Raw genomic sequence first — 16192 nt, forward strand, 5'->3', positions numbered from 1 at the left:
TTTATTGGTTTGTTTGTTTGTTTTTGTTGGTTGTTTGTTGTTGGTTTTTTTGGTGTTTTTTTAAAATTTTTGGGTATTTTTTTAATTATTTTTTTTTGGGGGGTGGGGTGCGCCGGTTTAATTAGAGACTTCGGGAAATCTATGTTAATTACGTATCCTACAGATTCTTAACATACCCGTTAGAAGTAAGTCTCTTTATCATTTTATAAAGGCATGTGTGTATCAATTTCAGTTTTATTGAGAATGTATATTTTTAATAGGGGTGCATACATTTAACGCACCAGGACAGCATTGAAGCACTTACGACTGTCATCTAGTATCTGAGAAAGTTAACAAGGCAGTTAGTGTACAACGACTGTCTCATGAGTGTAGACCTGTTATCTTCACTGTCTGTGCTGCATGTCAGGTCGGGCCACACAGGGGTTATCACACCTCTCCCCGGCCGCCTCCACGTGACTGCTGGCAAGTTATGTCGACTTGAGAGGCTAGTAGCTGATTTTCCAGTACGCGCTAGCTCCGATACAGTATTAGGGTCTGTGATTCAGAGTTCGATTATATGTATCAATCAAATTTGACTTGATGATATATGTATAAATTTATACATGCCCAAGTGCGTTTCCATTTTGGACACAGTTTATACTATAGCAATATGAATTCTGTTCGTACTGCCCAGTTCTTCTAATATGTTTTAAATACCTGTGTAGATCCGGGCTAGAATTGGTCTTCAGCATCCTATACATGACTCTATATATCAAGACTGACTGACTGAGTTTGGTTTTACGCCGCTTTTAGCAATATTCCAGCAATATCACGGCGGGGGACACCAGAAATGGGCTTCACTCATTGTACCCATGTAGGGATTCGAACCGGGTCTTCGGCATGACGAGCCAACGCTTTAACCACTAGACTACCCCATCGCCCCCATATATATCAAGTTTGAAGGTTTTAATCTTCTCGAACCTCGTGTTGATATATTTGATATTTACATATCCTCCGAGTGATTCTCTATGTACTGATATGACCGATAACACGTCCCCTTTCTAGCCCCTGTTGCGGCGGTGGGGTAGCCCAGTGGTTAAAGGGTTCGCTCGTCAAGCCGAAGACCCGGTTTCGATCCCAACATGGGTACAATGTATGGAGCCCATTTTCTGGCGCGCCCCACCGTGATATTGCTGGAGTATTGCTAAAAGCGGCGTAAAACTAAACTCACTCACTAACCCCTGTTACACAAGGAGGAAGTAAACGGTAGCATATCTGTGACTGCAGATAACGTAACATCTTCAGATATCATTGATGATAACAAGGATGCAATTCTGGACCTGATATTCAGCCTCTCCTGTCATAGAGACATGCTGCTACACCTGGCTGGAGAAACTGGTTCGTACAACAGGTTCATACAACAGGTTCATACAACAGGTTCACTCTTAATATATTAACTGGGTGCGAGTGAGTGGTGTTTGACGCCGCAATCTGCAATTTTACAGATAATTTTTTCTTCTTCTATGAGTTTCGTGCCATAGAACGAGTAGTAGGACCGGCGTGCATTCTGTTTCTTTCTGATACGGGCGGCGGGGTAGCCTAGAAGTTAAAGCATTCGCTCGTCACGCCGAAGACCCGGGTTTGATTCCCCACATGGGTACTATGTGTGAAGCCCATTTCTGGTGTCCCCCGCCGTGACATTCCTGGAATATTGCTAATAGCGGCGTAAAACCATACTCACTCACTATTTCTGGTACATTTGCATCTCGCTATCTTACCGATTCCCAAATTGTACATTTGCAGGTATCGATGATTGTTAAGTGAAGGAGAAATCATTACATGCTGAAAACCCACAGTCAAATACCGTTGTGTCGAACTGTGAAGTGTCGAACGTTCGCTAGTTTTGATGTATAAGATTGTTTCTGCGTATTCCCGATGTAATCATCGTTTTGCGGTAGCGAAACTCTAAGCATTTGCAAATGTCCCTACATCCTCGACACAGCCATGTTTAACTATATTAATATCACTGTACTGCAAGGGCACTCTCTTAGATATGGATATGGATATGAATATATGATTCCAAGAATATCCAGCTACTCGAGGGGAACACAAAATGGATCGGTTACAGGCTCGATGACTGCGTGTTATTGTACTTGCTCATAATATCAGTCACTGGTTTGTCTGGCCCAGATATGATCATATACAAGAGACACCAAACAGTGGAATATTGCTGAATGCAGTGTTTAACACATACTCAAAATAAACCAGGTTACAGGTACAAATATATACTTATCAAACACGTTAACGACCACAAAGTTCTTTCCTAATGCTACAGTTAATTGTTCTGCTATAGAAGGTTAACACGATTAAAATCAAATCCTAATGTCCGTAACTACTTTTGAGTGGTATAAGATATGCAAGATATTCCCGTGGCCTGGAATACATAGACTGAATGGGCGAGGGTGTGGGCGATGTCTTTATGTTTTTAAAAGAATTTCGTGATCGAGCGGTAAATATGCTTCATCAGGAATGGCATTTCACTCTAGAAAGCAGCTCTCGTTACGAATTATATAGAACATTTAAAAACCTATTACAACCTGAACTGTATTTATCTAAACTTACTTTTAAGTGTAACAGAAATATATTTGTCATATATAGGACGGGTTTGTTGGACTTAATGGTAAATAGAGGCAGAAAACTGTCCATCCCAAAATCTGAAAGATCTTGTCCTTTATGTAATTCTTCAGTAGAAGATGAACTACATTTTACCCTTGACTGTCCATTTTATGAAGATTTACGTTACATGTATATCCCAGAACGTTATCTGTCGGAACCACCACTGATAGCTTTTACCAGTTTATTAACAACTAATAATGAATCCGCCCTACCCAATCTAGCTCTCTATGTTAAATATGCATTTATTCGTCGTAACGAGCACTTACAGTTAACCATGTCCTAATGTATGTAACTCGCTTGTATAAGGGCCGGTGGCCTAAAATACAATAAACGATTGTCTTGTCTTGTCTTGTCATAGACTGAATGTCCCCATGTATAAATACCTGTATATTTGTTAAAGGGCTACTGAAAGAAGTGTCTTGTTTGGGTAAACGTCTTGGTTGATTGATCAGTATAGAGACCAGAGGATTGTAGGGACCGTATATAGAAAACACCGAAATAGCCATGAATCGTTTAGAATCATTTGCATTTATAAGCATGTCGAATTTAATAAACGATGGAAACGTTAATCATTATCTGCATGCCTGTTTGAGAAATTCATTACTGAACGGATCGATGTACAAACGAAACAAATACACCTGGATCTGTGGATTATTTATATCGTTTTGATTATGACTTACAAATGTCTTTATATCTCTTGTATAAAATGACTTCATGCCTTGTTCATTCTAATAACATCAGATGACACATGGCGGCGGTTTTCAGCACCGGATTCACGACACAAGTTACAATATGGCTTCCTGTTAGTGCTTGGAGAGTGATGGCCTTGAACTTGGTGGGATCTCTGGTGAGTTTCAACCTTCTCTCTCTGTTAGGTCACACTGAACTTTGAAGGTCTGGACGCTATCCTTACAAATGGATTATACGACTGTCTTAGTCAATCCAGGTATTGTTATATGTATCCATCGCGAATTTAATTTGATTAATTATTAGCAACACCATGAGAAGCTAATTAAAAAAATGTTGCCACTTATTTGACCCCCAACCCGTTTAATGTATCAACAAAGCGTAACATTTGTCCCACCTGTGATCTTATGATATACTGTACAACTGTGGCCTCCGATAACGTGTTGTTCTTGTTCAGTTATATGAACCTCCAAATGATGTTTGAAACCACAATTCCTTTATGAAACGTGGAAAGTGTCTCATTTGAACACCTGAATGTTTTCTTTACAAGTGACATACAAACATCCATCCTTGTCCTCAAACACACCCTGTGGTGCATCCAGCCCATTAGCTGACGTCAGAACGTCTCTGACATACTCCCCAGCTTCTGTCAGAAGCATCACCTTGTGGACGTCCCTGTCGACAAGGAGAACTCCTCCTTTGTGGCTGGACGTAACCCCTCGGGGCACACTTACAACTGTATCTCCCTGGAGGATGTACTTGAAGAGTAATTCCCCATGATGTGATAAACACAGGAGAGACTTGGTTACGTTGTCAGACACCAGAACCTTTCCGCTTCGTGTCACGTGTACATATTCGGGATATTGCAAGAAGCTGTTCGACACAGATGTGATCACTGCACCTTTCTGGTTCAGAATGTCTATACATGATGACACGCCATCACACACACCTGCTGCTATCACCCCACATGTCATACAGCTCACTCCCCAGTAACGACGCATCGTCCGTATGACCTTGATGACGCAAAGGTCAGGATATACTGACGCTACGCGAAGATGTCTTTTCCACGGGAGACTCACTAGAACCAGGTTGTCTCCGAACTCTGTTATTCCAAACGGACTCGCTTCTAACTTTAACATGTTCTGCACTGGTTGGTCGTGAAGTGTGTAAAATTCTTTAATACTCTTGTTGGTCCAGTCAGTTACAACAACAACGTTAACTCCTCTCACAGACATTACAACAATGTCCTTAACTATAGGAATGGTAGTGTCAAGGTTGGACTTTACATTTAACCTTTGATGTAAAGACAGACGAACCGTATGATAATTAATGGTTTCTTCTTGGGCTGAGTTAATGCTTCCGAGGGTGACATTGTTCAGAGCTCCCGTGAATCTTTCCAAATGAACTTCAAAATTATTATCAGCAACCCCCGTAATGTCGAGTTGTTTGAGTGTTTGAGAGTCCGACTTACCTGCTTGATATAAAACAAACGCTCTCCTTTTAGAGTTTGACTCCAAAACATTGTCTATTTGATGAACATGTTTTTCCCGCATTTTGACTGAGAGTTCACGTGATTTCAAGTCTTCTTGTATTTTGTCAATCTCACTGGTCTTGATTTTGTTTACCTCTTCGAGCAGTTTCTTCTCCTTGGCTCGTATCTTCTCCACCTCTGTCTGACTTCTCACGACAATCTCGGCCACAACTTCTTCAGTTCTGTCGGACAGTTCTTTCGTCTGTAATTTACGTTTTTCAATGATATCCATTTTGAACGCTATTTCTTTCTCTAGATCCAGTTTGGTGGTCATCAGACTTGCCTTGACCTCGGGTAAAACATCGCTAATGACTGCAATGCCTTTACATGATCTGTGGTCAACGTTGCAGCAGATGTGACAGATTGCTTTATCACAATCTCGGCAGAACATTTTGACTTCTTCGTCGTGGCATTCACATATGAAACTAGATGATTTCACTCTGGTTGCGATATTCTTCACATCATGGCTCTGGGACATTGCATTACGACGATGCACGCGGATGCATCTTACACAGAATCCAGATTCACAGGAAGAACACCAAAGAGAAGCCGGAATTATCTCCCCGTTCTCTTTGCACACGCTGCAAATGTTAGAGTCTGAAACAGGAATGAAAAACGCAAAACAACGAAGCCTCTGACATATTGAACAAATGTACATTATGCATCGTGATTGTTATAATGATTATTAAAACATGCATGCATATTCATGAGCCTACTGATATACATTTTGATATAAAAAAATAATACCTTTGCATTCTGAGGCAAAATCGTCCATCAGACTCTGTATGACGTGGCTTGGTTTCAGCTGACTGACCCACTCCTCCACTGGACTGCCAGGGTTGGTCACCTTTGTCTGTTGTCTACAAGAGGGACATAGGATGGACTTGGCTTGTATTGCTTCAGACTGTGTTTTGGTGTATTTCAGCAGACAGGACTTGCAGAATGTGTGATTACACTGAAGTGTGGCAGGGTCTGTGAACACCTCTGTACAGATGGCACAGGTCAGATAGTTGTCTGTCAGCTTCTTTGCAGTCGCCATCTGAAACAGGAGAGAAGATGCCATTCCCCCAAACAAATGAAGACATTATAAAATATTTGTTCTTGACCATTAGACACAGGTATGGACGCCGCACAGGAGTAATATATGGTGTACACTCATGGTGTAACAGTTTCAAATGTCTCGGACGAAACATGTATGGTTGACGTAGTATGATTGCTACATGTTCTTGTAGTTATGCAAATAAGGTCACCTACAAGAAAATACCGTACATCGATGCAATGAGTACTTCCTCAATTATTGTCTTAGAAAGGGTTAAACAGGTCCTCGGTTGTCGAAATATGCGCTTTCTTTTCTTTATTTTGTGTTGGGTCCCAGTTTCAAATATGTATGGTTCAAAGAAAAATTGTGTTGTCGAAAGAAGCGGCAGTTTGGTCTTAATTGGTTTATCAATGACAGCTGAATAGTCTTTAGTCAGGCCCTGCAGCTTCTGAAGTTTCTGTAGGCAAAACTGAAGGTAGCCTAAACAACGAGAGTTCTATGGATATACATCTTCTTAGTTGTAGCTACACCGAAACGTCGCTAGTATTAATAATAAAGAAGTTGTATATCCATGGAACTCTCCTCGTTGTTCATCACACCAACTTCTAAATACCGCTCAAAGAAGTTAAAGGTAAAATGTCGGAGTTATGTTGCTGTGTGAAACCCGTTTTCGGTATCTCCGACTATCTGTTTGACAATGATAATTATCCCGTAATTTGACCACATGTCCTATGGTTAACTATTAGGAATCTATGTCACCGACAGACAAAGATCGAAGATTGGTGCCATATAAACGACCAAACAATCGATCGTGTGTTTCTCTTCACAAACTTTTGGCACCTTGTTTGCATTAACAATATTTTTTCACAAGATTTTTTGTCTGTTACATTCATACACAAGCTCGATGATGGCAGTAAAAAGGATATCGTTCCAAACATATATTTCAGTAAATCATCGTGATTTGCAAAAAACCGAACTACATGTTTTTCTATATTTTTGTGCATTAACAAACATAATGGAATTTGATAAATGATGCTAACCAATTTTTCGATGATTGATCGGTTGAATGAACCAATCATCAATTGTGAGATTTTAACCAATTCCCATCACTAATGCTCACCATAGGTTCAACACAACTTTGTATATTTTATTAGTATGAATATTTATGATACGTGCTCAGCTGGTAATGTCTGGATGTGGTGTGGTGCCTCATCGCTATGTGTGGTTGGAACACAGATTGGCTGATAATGAAAACAGAAACATAAACATGGGGATACTAAAATGGTCTGATTCCCCAACAGGAACTGGTGGTTAACAGAAAACTCTGACCAAGGAAGTGTCGTACACACTGATTATCAAGGGCAATATTTTTTATGATTATGGAATGGTTTAGTAACCGAAGTGGTATTTTTGAGAACATTTGGAATACAGTCCAACCCAGACTGAACAATTTTCATAATACCTATGGTGGCATATATCTTACACTCAACAAATCATCGATCAACTATGAGGATGACGCATTTTTGAATACAAACTAACTGGAAGTCTTTCAGCTGTGGACGAAGATAGGTTATCCGCTACAACAATGGGTCGTCGTGACGTCGTCAATATAGATCATGATGTAAGCGATATAAATGTGAATTACAATATGCATTGCACATATAATGATTAACATATTCACATAACTATCACCAATACTATTCGTTAAGCCCATTTGAGGGTGTTCAATAGGTAATTGACCGCCTCCGTGGTGTAGTGGTTAGAGCGTCCGCCCTGAGAGCGGAAGGTCGCGGGTTCGATCCCCGACCGCGTCATACCAAAAGACGTTAAAATATGGTACTTGTTGGTCCCTGCCTGGCGCTCGGCATTAATGGGTACAACAAGGACTGGTCGGCTCGGAGTCAGTATAATGTGTCTGAGTGGGGTATTCATGCTTCACTGCGGCATGGTATCTCAGTGGACTAGCACTATAAAACCAGCTTAAGTCTGGGCTACTACAAGCAGCCGCACATACACATACACACGCATGCACGTAGTCATATGAGCGAAATATTCTCAAGCACGACGTAAAACCCAATTTCACCTCACCTCACCTCAATAGGTAATTAAGTGACACTGATCAAAAGGTTTAAATTACTCACAGTGTTACTTGTACATGGCGGGTGTCTGTCTGGCAGTTGGTGTTATCACCGGTACAAAGAGCATTACGACATTATTTGACGTATGCTTCAGCTAACGTGTTGTAATTCAGACTTCTCTTACAGCGTTACGCCCCTTTATCGCAGTCACCGCTGATAAGCATTTTTTCTCGGTATCTTATCCGTGCATGTGGGTTTCATTATGGGTTCATACAAACATACTTTTGATACAAACGGAGGTCCAAAAGCAAGTTCGGAGCTTGATTTTTCCCGTTTAATTGCACGTTGAAAGAACTGCTTTAAATTTGATTAAATATATCTAAAATCACCCATTTCTGCAACAGTTTGTAAAATGTAACCCTTGTCTGAGTATATTCGTGTAAAACAAACTGGTTCAGTAAAGTGAGTGGGTGAGTGAGTGAGTTGAGCTTTACGCCGCACTCAGCAATATTCCAGCTATATGGCGGCGGTCTGTAAATAATCGAGTCTGGACCAGACAATCCAGTGATCAACAGCATGAGCATCGATCTGCGCAATTGGTAACCAATGACATGTGTCAACCAAGTCAGCGAGCCTGACCACACGATCCCGTTAGTCGCCTTTTACGACAAGCAGTCGCCTTTTATGACAAGAATGGGTTGCTGAAGACCTATTCTACCCCGGATCTTCACGGGTCGGTTCAGTAAAGACTCGGGTAAGAACTATGCAAGCACACGCCTCTTACCATGTTTGAAATGTTGCATATTTGTGCCGAAAACTTCAAATTTATTGATATTTAAATAACAATTACTAAAAATAGCAATCAACGTCTGTGTATCATTTCAATTTTAAAAATAACAGATGAAATGAATATGTGATACCCCAAACAATCACATGCTTATCATTTGTTGCAGTTCTCAATTCTGGCTATTTTCTTTGTCCTGTCTCTCTTACAGGTGGACCGCGGTGGGGTAGCGTAGTGGTTAACGCGTTCGCTCGTCACGCCGAAGACCCGGGTTCGATTCCCCACATGGCTTTGTGAAGCCCATTTCTGGTGTCCCCGCCGTGATATTGCTTGAATATTGCTAAATATTGCGGCGTAAAACCAAACTCACTCACTCACAGGCGTTCAGGATACGCTTACCGCCTCGTCAGTAAGTGGAACGATTATATAATGGGGCTTCATATACAAGTGATTAATATATTCGTGTGGGTACGATTATGTCGTTTTTTTAAAAAAACACACTAACGGTTGATATGTTAGGTTTTAGGGACACTGTCGCGTTGTCGCACTTTTTGCTTTTTTTCTGTCAGGGCGTTTTCATTCCTGCCTACTTTCGACAGACACAGGCCAACATGTACTGTTGTAAGGGAAATATTGGTGAAAGCTGCGTTAACCCGAAATCAACGACTTCCTCTTTATGTCACAAATCTATATTCGACATACCTACGTGTTCACACAAAACGTTCAACGAATGCAAACTTGTATGGAATCCCAAAAGGGACACTGTCTCGTTGTCACAATTCTTAACGCATGGAATGAGTAGCAAACTTAACCAAAACGCGACCATGCTACAATGCTACAACGCGAAATTTTTCTATTTGTGGCATTGTTTCATTTCGAATAATACCATGCGACACTGCTGAACGTCGCCCGATTGTCGCCCTATGTGAAATGTGTTAAGGAGGCGAAACAACGAAACATTTCTATTATATCGCACTCTGTCGCTGTCACATTTCGGATGGGGTAACAATGCGACAATGTTCCTTCTGGAATTCCATAGATTTGAAATGTTGACGAAGTTATATGTTACATGTTTATCACCACAGATGATCATTTGAATGTGTCAAATTATGTTGATGACACAATATACAGATAAAACTGCGGTGCTTCCATTACGCCACGGAAATTTACTTAGCTTGGAGAATACTGGTTAGAACTGGTTCCATGCGCACGATGCCGGTTCAGAGGAGAACGAGTAGATCGGGTGACCAAACTCCAGTGACCCATTTGTCAGCATTAGAAACTGTTCATGCTTAAAATAGCGATAAGATATGAACCAGACAGTCCCTAAGCATTTTGATTCATTTTCATTTCATTTTCTGTCAATCTGTCTCATTGTATCTTCTGTCTAGAAAAAAAAAAAAAATGCTTCTTAAAGTTTTGAAATGACGCGTTGTTTCCTTAATGCTTGTTCTATATATTTGTGTCCGTCCGTGAAGATACGAGTAAAAATTTATTCACCATCAGTAGCCGTAAGTGAAAACGTCCTCTTTCACAGGTCCTGGTTACAAGGGAGACAACTCCTCCACCATTACTAACACACTGGATGCCATTTTCACTTGGTTGTGGCGTCTAAACGTCTACATAATGATCACTTTAAAGTCAATGTCCTACCGACATAAATGAGACTAATTTCACCGTTAGGACTCACACGTGAAATAGGAACTGACGCAGGCCAGTTTGATAAGCGCGGTCATTATCACCACAGCACAGCTGTATATGTGTATCAGATTGCGTCAAAGTCTAAACTGACAACCGAGCACAATCCGTAATCTCTTTAAATAGGGGACACTCAATTTTCGATTCATCATGCATTTGTCTTTCTCGTTCTTTTATTCATAAAATTTTCACTATTATTTCGTCTTTATGCTCTGGGGGCGGGTAGCCTTATGGTTATTTAAAGCGTTCTCACGTCACGCCGAAGATCCGGATTCGATTCCCCTACATCAGCACAGTGTCTGAAGTCCATTTCATTTTCAGTTTTTTAACGCGTAACAAAATTTTGGACAACATTTAGCAGTGTCTATTTCTCAAACCGCCGAGGTAATTGCACTTATATTTATACCAACGAATAGGAAATTAAATATTCTACATTTCTGTGTAATTTTATAGCCGTACGCAGATCAAGGACCCAAGAGCGCAATTCTCGCACAACGTTCACTTTTCAAACCTTTTGAAAATGTGCACCTGAAAAAAACCTCGGCATCTAGTGCCGCCAGTACAGGGCTACGCCTGGCTGGGCAGGTGGTGTAAATATAGAGCGCTACGACTGGCGTAACTTTAACTACGTCTAATATGTGCATACCGGTTTACGTTACGTCCGGGCGCACATTTTACTTACGCCCGGACTATAATTTACGCCCGACATATGCATACGGCCACTGGTGTCCCCTGCCGTGATATTGCTGGAATATCGCATAAAGCGGCGTAAAACGAAACTCATAACTATTCGTATGCTACTCGTATCCTACCCCGCTGGTGGCACCTTTCCAGAACACATGCAAATGCTATTTCGCACCTGCAAACATAGGTACATCATTATGGTACAGGTAAAAATAATTAAAATTCTGTTTTACTAAAGACACCTCGCATTTATACAGCTAAACAGCTAAAGCTGACTAGCGCCATGTTTTGGGACAAAGTAATCGTGAGGATTTCGTTCTAGAATACCACTATCAGATGATTTAACTGTGAAAGATAATGATATTTTGGGTACGTGCGCTGGTATATGTTTTGCAACATCTGCAGTTTAGAATATTCAAGCTGGATCAGACCAGTGACTGACAGCAAGAGCAACGTCATCGGGAACATGACGTCATCAAGCACGTCACCAAGTGTGACGTCCTGTGGAATCATATTCCTTACATCTCCACGGACCTTCGGTTCGGTTCCAGCCTGTTATCGTATGTTTATCTGAACAACATCCTCGATTATCTCCAGGGTATACGTTCCGATAAATCTCCACTATTACTAGATGAGATTACTAGTGGAGATTTATCGTAACGTATACCCTGGAGATTATCGAGCATGGATGAACAATGGTAAGAGTCGATCTTCAGCAACCCATGCTTGCCGTAAGAAGCGACTAACGGTATCTGGTGGCAGGCTCGTTGACACATGTCATTGTATCCCAATTGCGTTGATCGATGCTCATGATGTTGATCACTGGATTGTCTGGTCGATTATTTACAGACCGCCGCTATATAGCTGGAATATTGTTGAGTGTGGCGTACAACTCATTCAGATGAACAATATGTGCAAGATTCCCAGGACATCCTTACGCCCCCGAGAAACCCACCACTGACTAAATATATATGTAGTAAAATGTATAATATACACCCACCTTGCTAGTTCACCTGTTTAACAGACGAGCGTGGCGATGCACTGTATACTGACCGGGCGTTGTATGACCCATGTGACCGTATTACGTTTCGGAGGACTGTAATCAATATACCGGTAATACAAACAAAGTACACATGTCAGATCAGGTATCTTCCTTCGACTCATTCGAGATCCCATTATCAAATACTTTATTTCAGTAGATAATGCGTTGTAAGTGATATTTGACTCGTGAAGGTCCGGGTTAGAATATTGATCTTCAGTAACCCATGCTTGTCGTAAGAGGCGACTAACGGGATCGGGTGGTCAGGCTCGCTGACTTGGTTGACACATGTCATTGGTTCCCAGTTGCGCAGATCGATGCTCTTGCTGTTGATCACTGAATTGTCTGGTCCAGACTCGATTATTTACAGACCGCCGCCATATAGCTGGAATATTGCTGAATGCGGCGTAAAGCTAAACTCACTGTAAGTGATTTTGAACAAACTTGCATTTTCAAATTTTCAGAATACTTGTCAAGATGAAACACATCGTTATTCTGGTTACACGCTGATTACTAGTATGACAAGGGTATTGGTTATTGCCATGATTCGTGATAACCTAGACCCGTGAAGATAGTCAGAGTTGGTCTTCAGCAACTAATGCTTGTGATACGCGACAAACGGGATCGGGTGGTCAGCGTGTCATAGTATCCCAAATGCCTAGATTGATGCTCGCACTGTTGATCACGGGATTGTCTGGTCCAGACTCGATTATTTACAGACCGCCTCCATATAGCTGGAATATTGCTGAATGCGGCGTAAAGCTAAACTCACTCACTCACTGTAAGTGATTTTGAACAAACTTGCATTTTCAAATTTTCAGAATACTTGTCAAGATGAAACACATCGTTATTCTGGTTACACGCTGATTACTAGTATGACAAGGGTATTGGTTATAGACCATGATTCGTGATAACCTAGACCCGTGAAGATAGAATTAGTTAGAGTTGGTCTTCAGCAACTAATGCTTGTAATAAGCGACAAACGGGATCGGGTTGTCAGCGTGTCATAGTATCCCAAATGCCTAGATTGATGCTCGCACTGTTGATCACGGGATTGTCTGGTCCAGACTCGATTATTTACAGACCGCCGCCATATAGCTGGAATATTGCTGAATGCGGCGTAAAGCTAAACTCACTCACTCACTGAAAGTGATTTTGAACAAACTTGCATTTTCAAATTTTCAGAATACTTGTCAAGATGAAACACATCGTTATTCTGGTTACACGCTGATTACTAGTATGACAAGGGTATTGGTTATAGGGGCGGTGGGGTAGCCTAGTGGTTAAAGCGTCCGCTCGTCACGCCGAAGACCCGGGTTCGATTCCCCACATGGGCACAATGTGTTAAGCCCATTTCTGGTGTCCCCCGCCGTGATATTGCTGGAATATTGCTAAAAGCGGCGTAAAACTAAACTCAGTCAGTCAGTCAGTATTGGTTATAGACCATGATTCGTGATAACCTAGACCTGTGAAGATAGAATTAGTTAGAGTTGGTCTTCAGCAACTAATGCTTGTAATAAGCGACAAACGGGATCGGGGGGTCAGCGTGTCATAGTTTCCCAAATGCCTAGATTGATGCTCGCACTGTTGATCACCGGATTGTCTGGTCCAGACTCGATTATTTACAGACCGCCTCCATATAGCTGGAATATTGCTGAGTGCGGCGTAAAACAACAAACCAAACCAAACCTTTGAATATGAATCATGTCACAAAATGTTTGTTAAGTACTTACTAAAAATAAATTTGTTTACAAAAGAACCGGCTACAGTAACATCGAAATGTTTTTTAAAAGTAAAAGTTTTTTCTACAGCTAACCACACGTTTTATAAGCACTACAGTCTGTAGGTACATTTAGATCAGATATACATGGTGCTTATGCACTGGCTGCGTTGGTCATTCTCCCTGGAGGGAAATATTTCTTTAAATCGGACCAATGAAAACAAACCCTGACGTCACGGTAGTAGGAAGAATATTCCCCCCACGTAAGAAGGACAATCCGTGCAGCACATTCCGGACGTGTTTTTATCCCAGCGTGTTAAAGTACGCTGCGAAGGGATATATTTTGTCAGTTAATCTTGTAGTACTCGGCTTGAGTCAAGTTTACCACACAAAGAAATCGCCTATAGTTTCTTAGTTAATTTAATCTTCCATTCATTGAGAACTCGGAAGTTGACCAAATTCTCTATAAAGAAGATAAGCTGTTAGATAAAAAAGACAAAGACTTCAAGATGTACATTTAAAGTTGTAACAAGCGTAAAGCCTTTAAGTCGGTTTACTGTAGACGTGAGATTTCGTATACCTACTGGACAAGTGTTTGCTTATAAAGGATGTGTTTAAGATTTCGAGTCATTTGCGTATCAAGCTGCTTGGTGAAGAAGTCATTATATCAATATGTCTGTCACAACATCTGCCCTTCTGTTCGGGTTGTGCTTGGCACAGATGGCCACAGCTCTTTGGCCAGTGTTTCCGACAAATGGCGAAAATCCACGAGATACCACTACGAACCCTCGGGAGCCGGATTTAAACTTTCAAACGGCGGGGACAACAGAGGTGTGCTCGTGTTTGGAGGAAATTTCACATCTCGAAAAACAACTAAGACTTACTCATGGAAGACTTGAGAGTTTTCAACACAGAATGGACGAGTTGTCGGCGGAGTTGTACAACATGCAGAACGGAATGAGAGCATTGAGAAACGGGCGTTAGTATTTGTCACTGACATCATTTTGGAGGCGTTTATGTGTTTGGCCAGAGATATTCAGTGTTCGGGAATATGTTTAACCATTCAAGTTCGCATGGATCCTAAATTTGTACCTTCAACAGTGTTTTGGCACTTCATCTGTGTTTCATGACGTATACCTACAAACCTCATGATGGCGATTGTTTAGTTAATATAACCACGTTATACTGGCACCGTTTGAAATAAAAGCGACAAAACCATTTCAAAATCGTAAAATATATCTGCTAAGAACGCGAATCTATTCAAAATGTATCAGTCGTTTTGCTAGTGCATATTGTCTTGTCATTTAGAGATATTGTCTGATCCATTTTCTGATATTTACGTATTCACTTTTCATATGGTCCGATCCACTTTCTGATATTTATTGACCCCCTTTCTGATATTGTCTGATCCATTTTCTGATATTGTCTGATCCATTTTCTGGTATTGCCTGATCCACTTTTCATATGGTCCGATCCACTTTCTGATATTTATTTACCCCCTTTCTGATGTTTGATCTATGTTCTGATATTGTCTGATCCATTTTTGATATTTCCTGATCCATTTTCTGATATTTCCTTATCCATTTTCTGATATTTCCTTATCCATTTTCTGATATTTCCTGATCCATTTTCTCTGATATTTGACTGATCCATTTTCTGATATTTTCTGATCCACTTTCTGATATTTTCTGATCTATATGCTAATATGGTCTCACGGATTTCAATATTCTCTGATTCAGTTTCTAATATTTAAATGATTCCTGTTCTGGTACTGACTGATCATTCCCTGACAATACATGGGCTAGTTATGATGCCACAAATGTATTCTAGTATATATTAGCACCATTATAACATTAGCATAGATATTCCAGGTTTGATACTTGCTATAAGGATTTTCTGATATTTTCTGATCCACCTTCTGATATTATCTGATCCATTTTCGGATATGGTCGGACCGATATTTATATTTTCTGATTCCTTTTCTGTTACTGTCTGTTCCATTTTCTGATATTGTCTGAAAATACCTATGCTCGCTACGATGCAATGAATGTACACACATAGCAGTATTTTACTATTATTTCTATAGATATTCCTGGCTTGATACTTGCTGTAATGCCCTATTATGTTCTTTTGTTTTCAGTCCGGCCAGCTCTTGGACAATCACAGGATATTTCTTTCTCGGCACGCGTTGGTACTAACAGACCATACCTCAAGGACGTCGACACTATTATCTTCGACGACATCGTCATCAACAATGCTGGTGCATACGACCCCTAC

At 40.8% G+C, this 16192-nt stretch overlaps 1 protein-coding gene and 1 long non-coding RNA gene across 2 annotated transcripts; one reads left to right on the forward strand and one right to left on the reverse strand.

Moving 5' to 3' along the window:
* Window positions 1-1346: 1346 nt before the first annotated feature.
* LOC124288784 lies at window positions 1347-16189 on the forward strand. The gene is made up of 3 exons (XR_006901518.1): window positions 1347-1403; window positions 3397-3502; window positions 16056-16189. It is a non-coding gene; the product is annotated as an uncharacterized LOC124288784 (long non-coding RNA).
* Window positions 3297-8128, reverse strand: LOC124288783 (probable E3 ubiquitin-protein ligase MID2). Its single transcript, XM_046725309.1, has 3 exons — window positions 8054-8128; window positions 5621-5912; window positions 3297-5470 (listed from the first exon to the last, which is right to left on the reverse strand). The coding sequence occupies exons 2-3, from the start codon at window positions 5910-5912 to the stop codon at window positions 3861-3863; spliced, it is 1902 nt and encodes a 633-aa protein (XP_046581265.1). The 5' UTR covers window positions 8054-8128; the 3' UTR covers window positions 3297-3860.
* Window positions 16190-16192: the final 3 nt, after the last annotated feature.

The sequence above is a fragment of the Haliotis rubra genome, unplaced genomic scaffold (assembly GCF_003918875.1).
Source record: "Haliotis rubra isolate DU_JTF1 unplaced genomic scaffold, ASM391887v1 Scf424, whole genome shotgun sequence".
NCBI classification, from domain to species: domain Eukaryota; kingdom Metazoa; phylum Mollusca; class Gastropoda; order Lepetellida; family Haliotidae; genus Haliotis; species Haliotis rubra.

What these genes read in the sequence shown, in the direction of transcription:
- LOC124288783 (XM_046725309.1), bottom strand. Translation starts at nt 5,912, where the DNA reads ATGGCGACTGCAAAGAAGCTGACAGACAACTATCTGACCTGTGCCATC. An exon ending in TTTTGCCTCAGAATGCAAAG is followed by an intron (nt 5,471 to 5,620) that starts GTATTATTTTTT and finishes TTCCTGTTTCAG; the next exon opens with ACTCTAACATTTGCAGCGTG.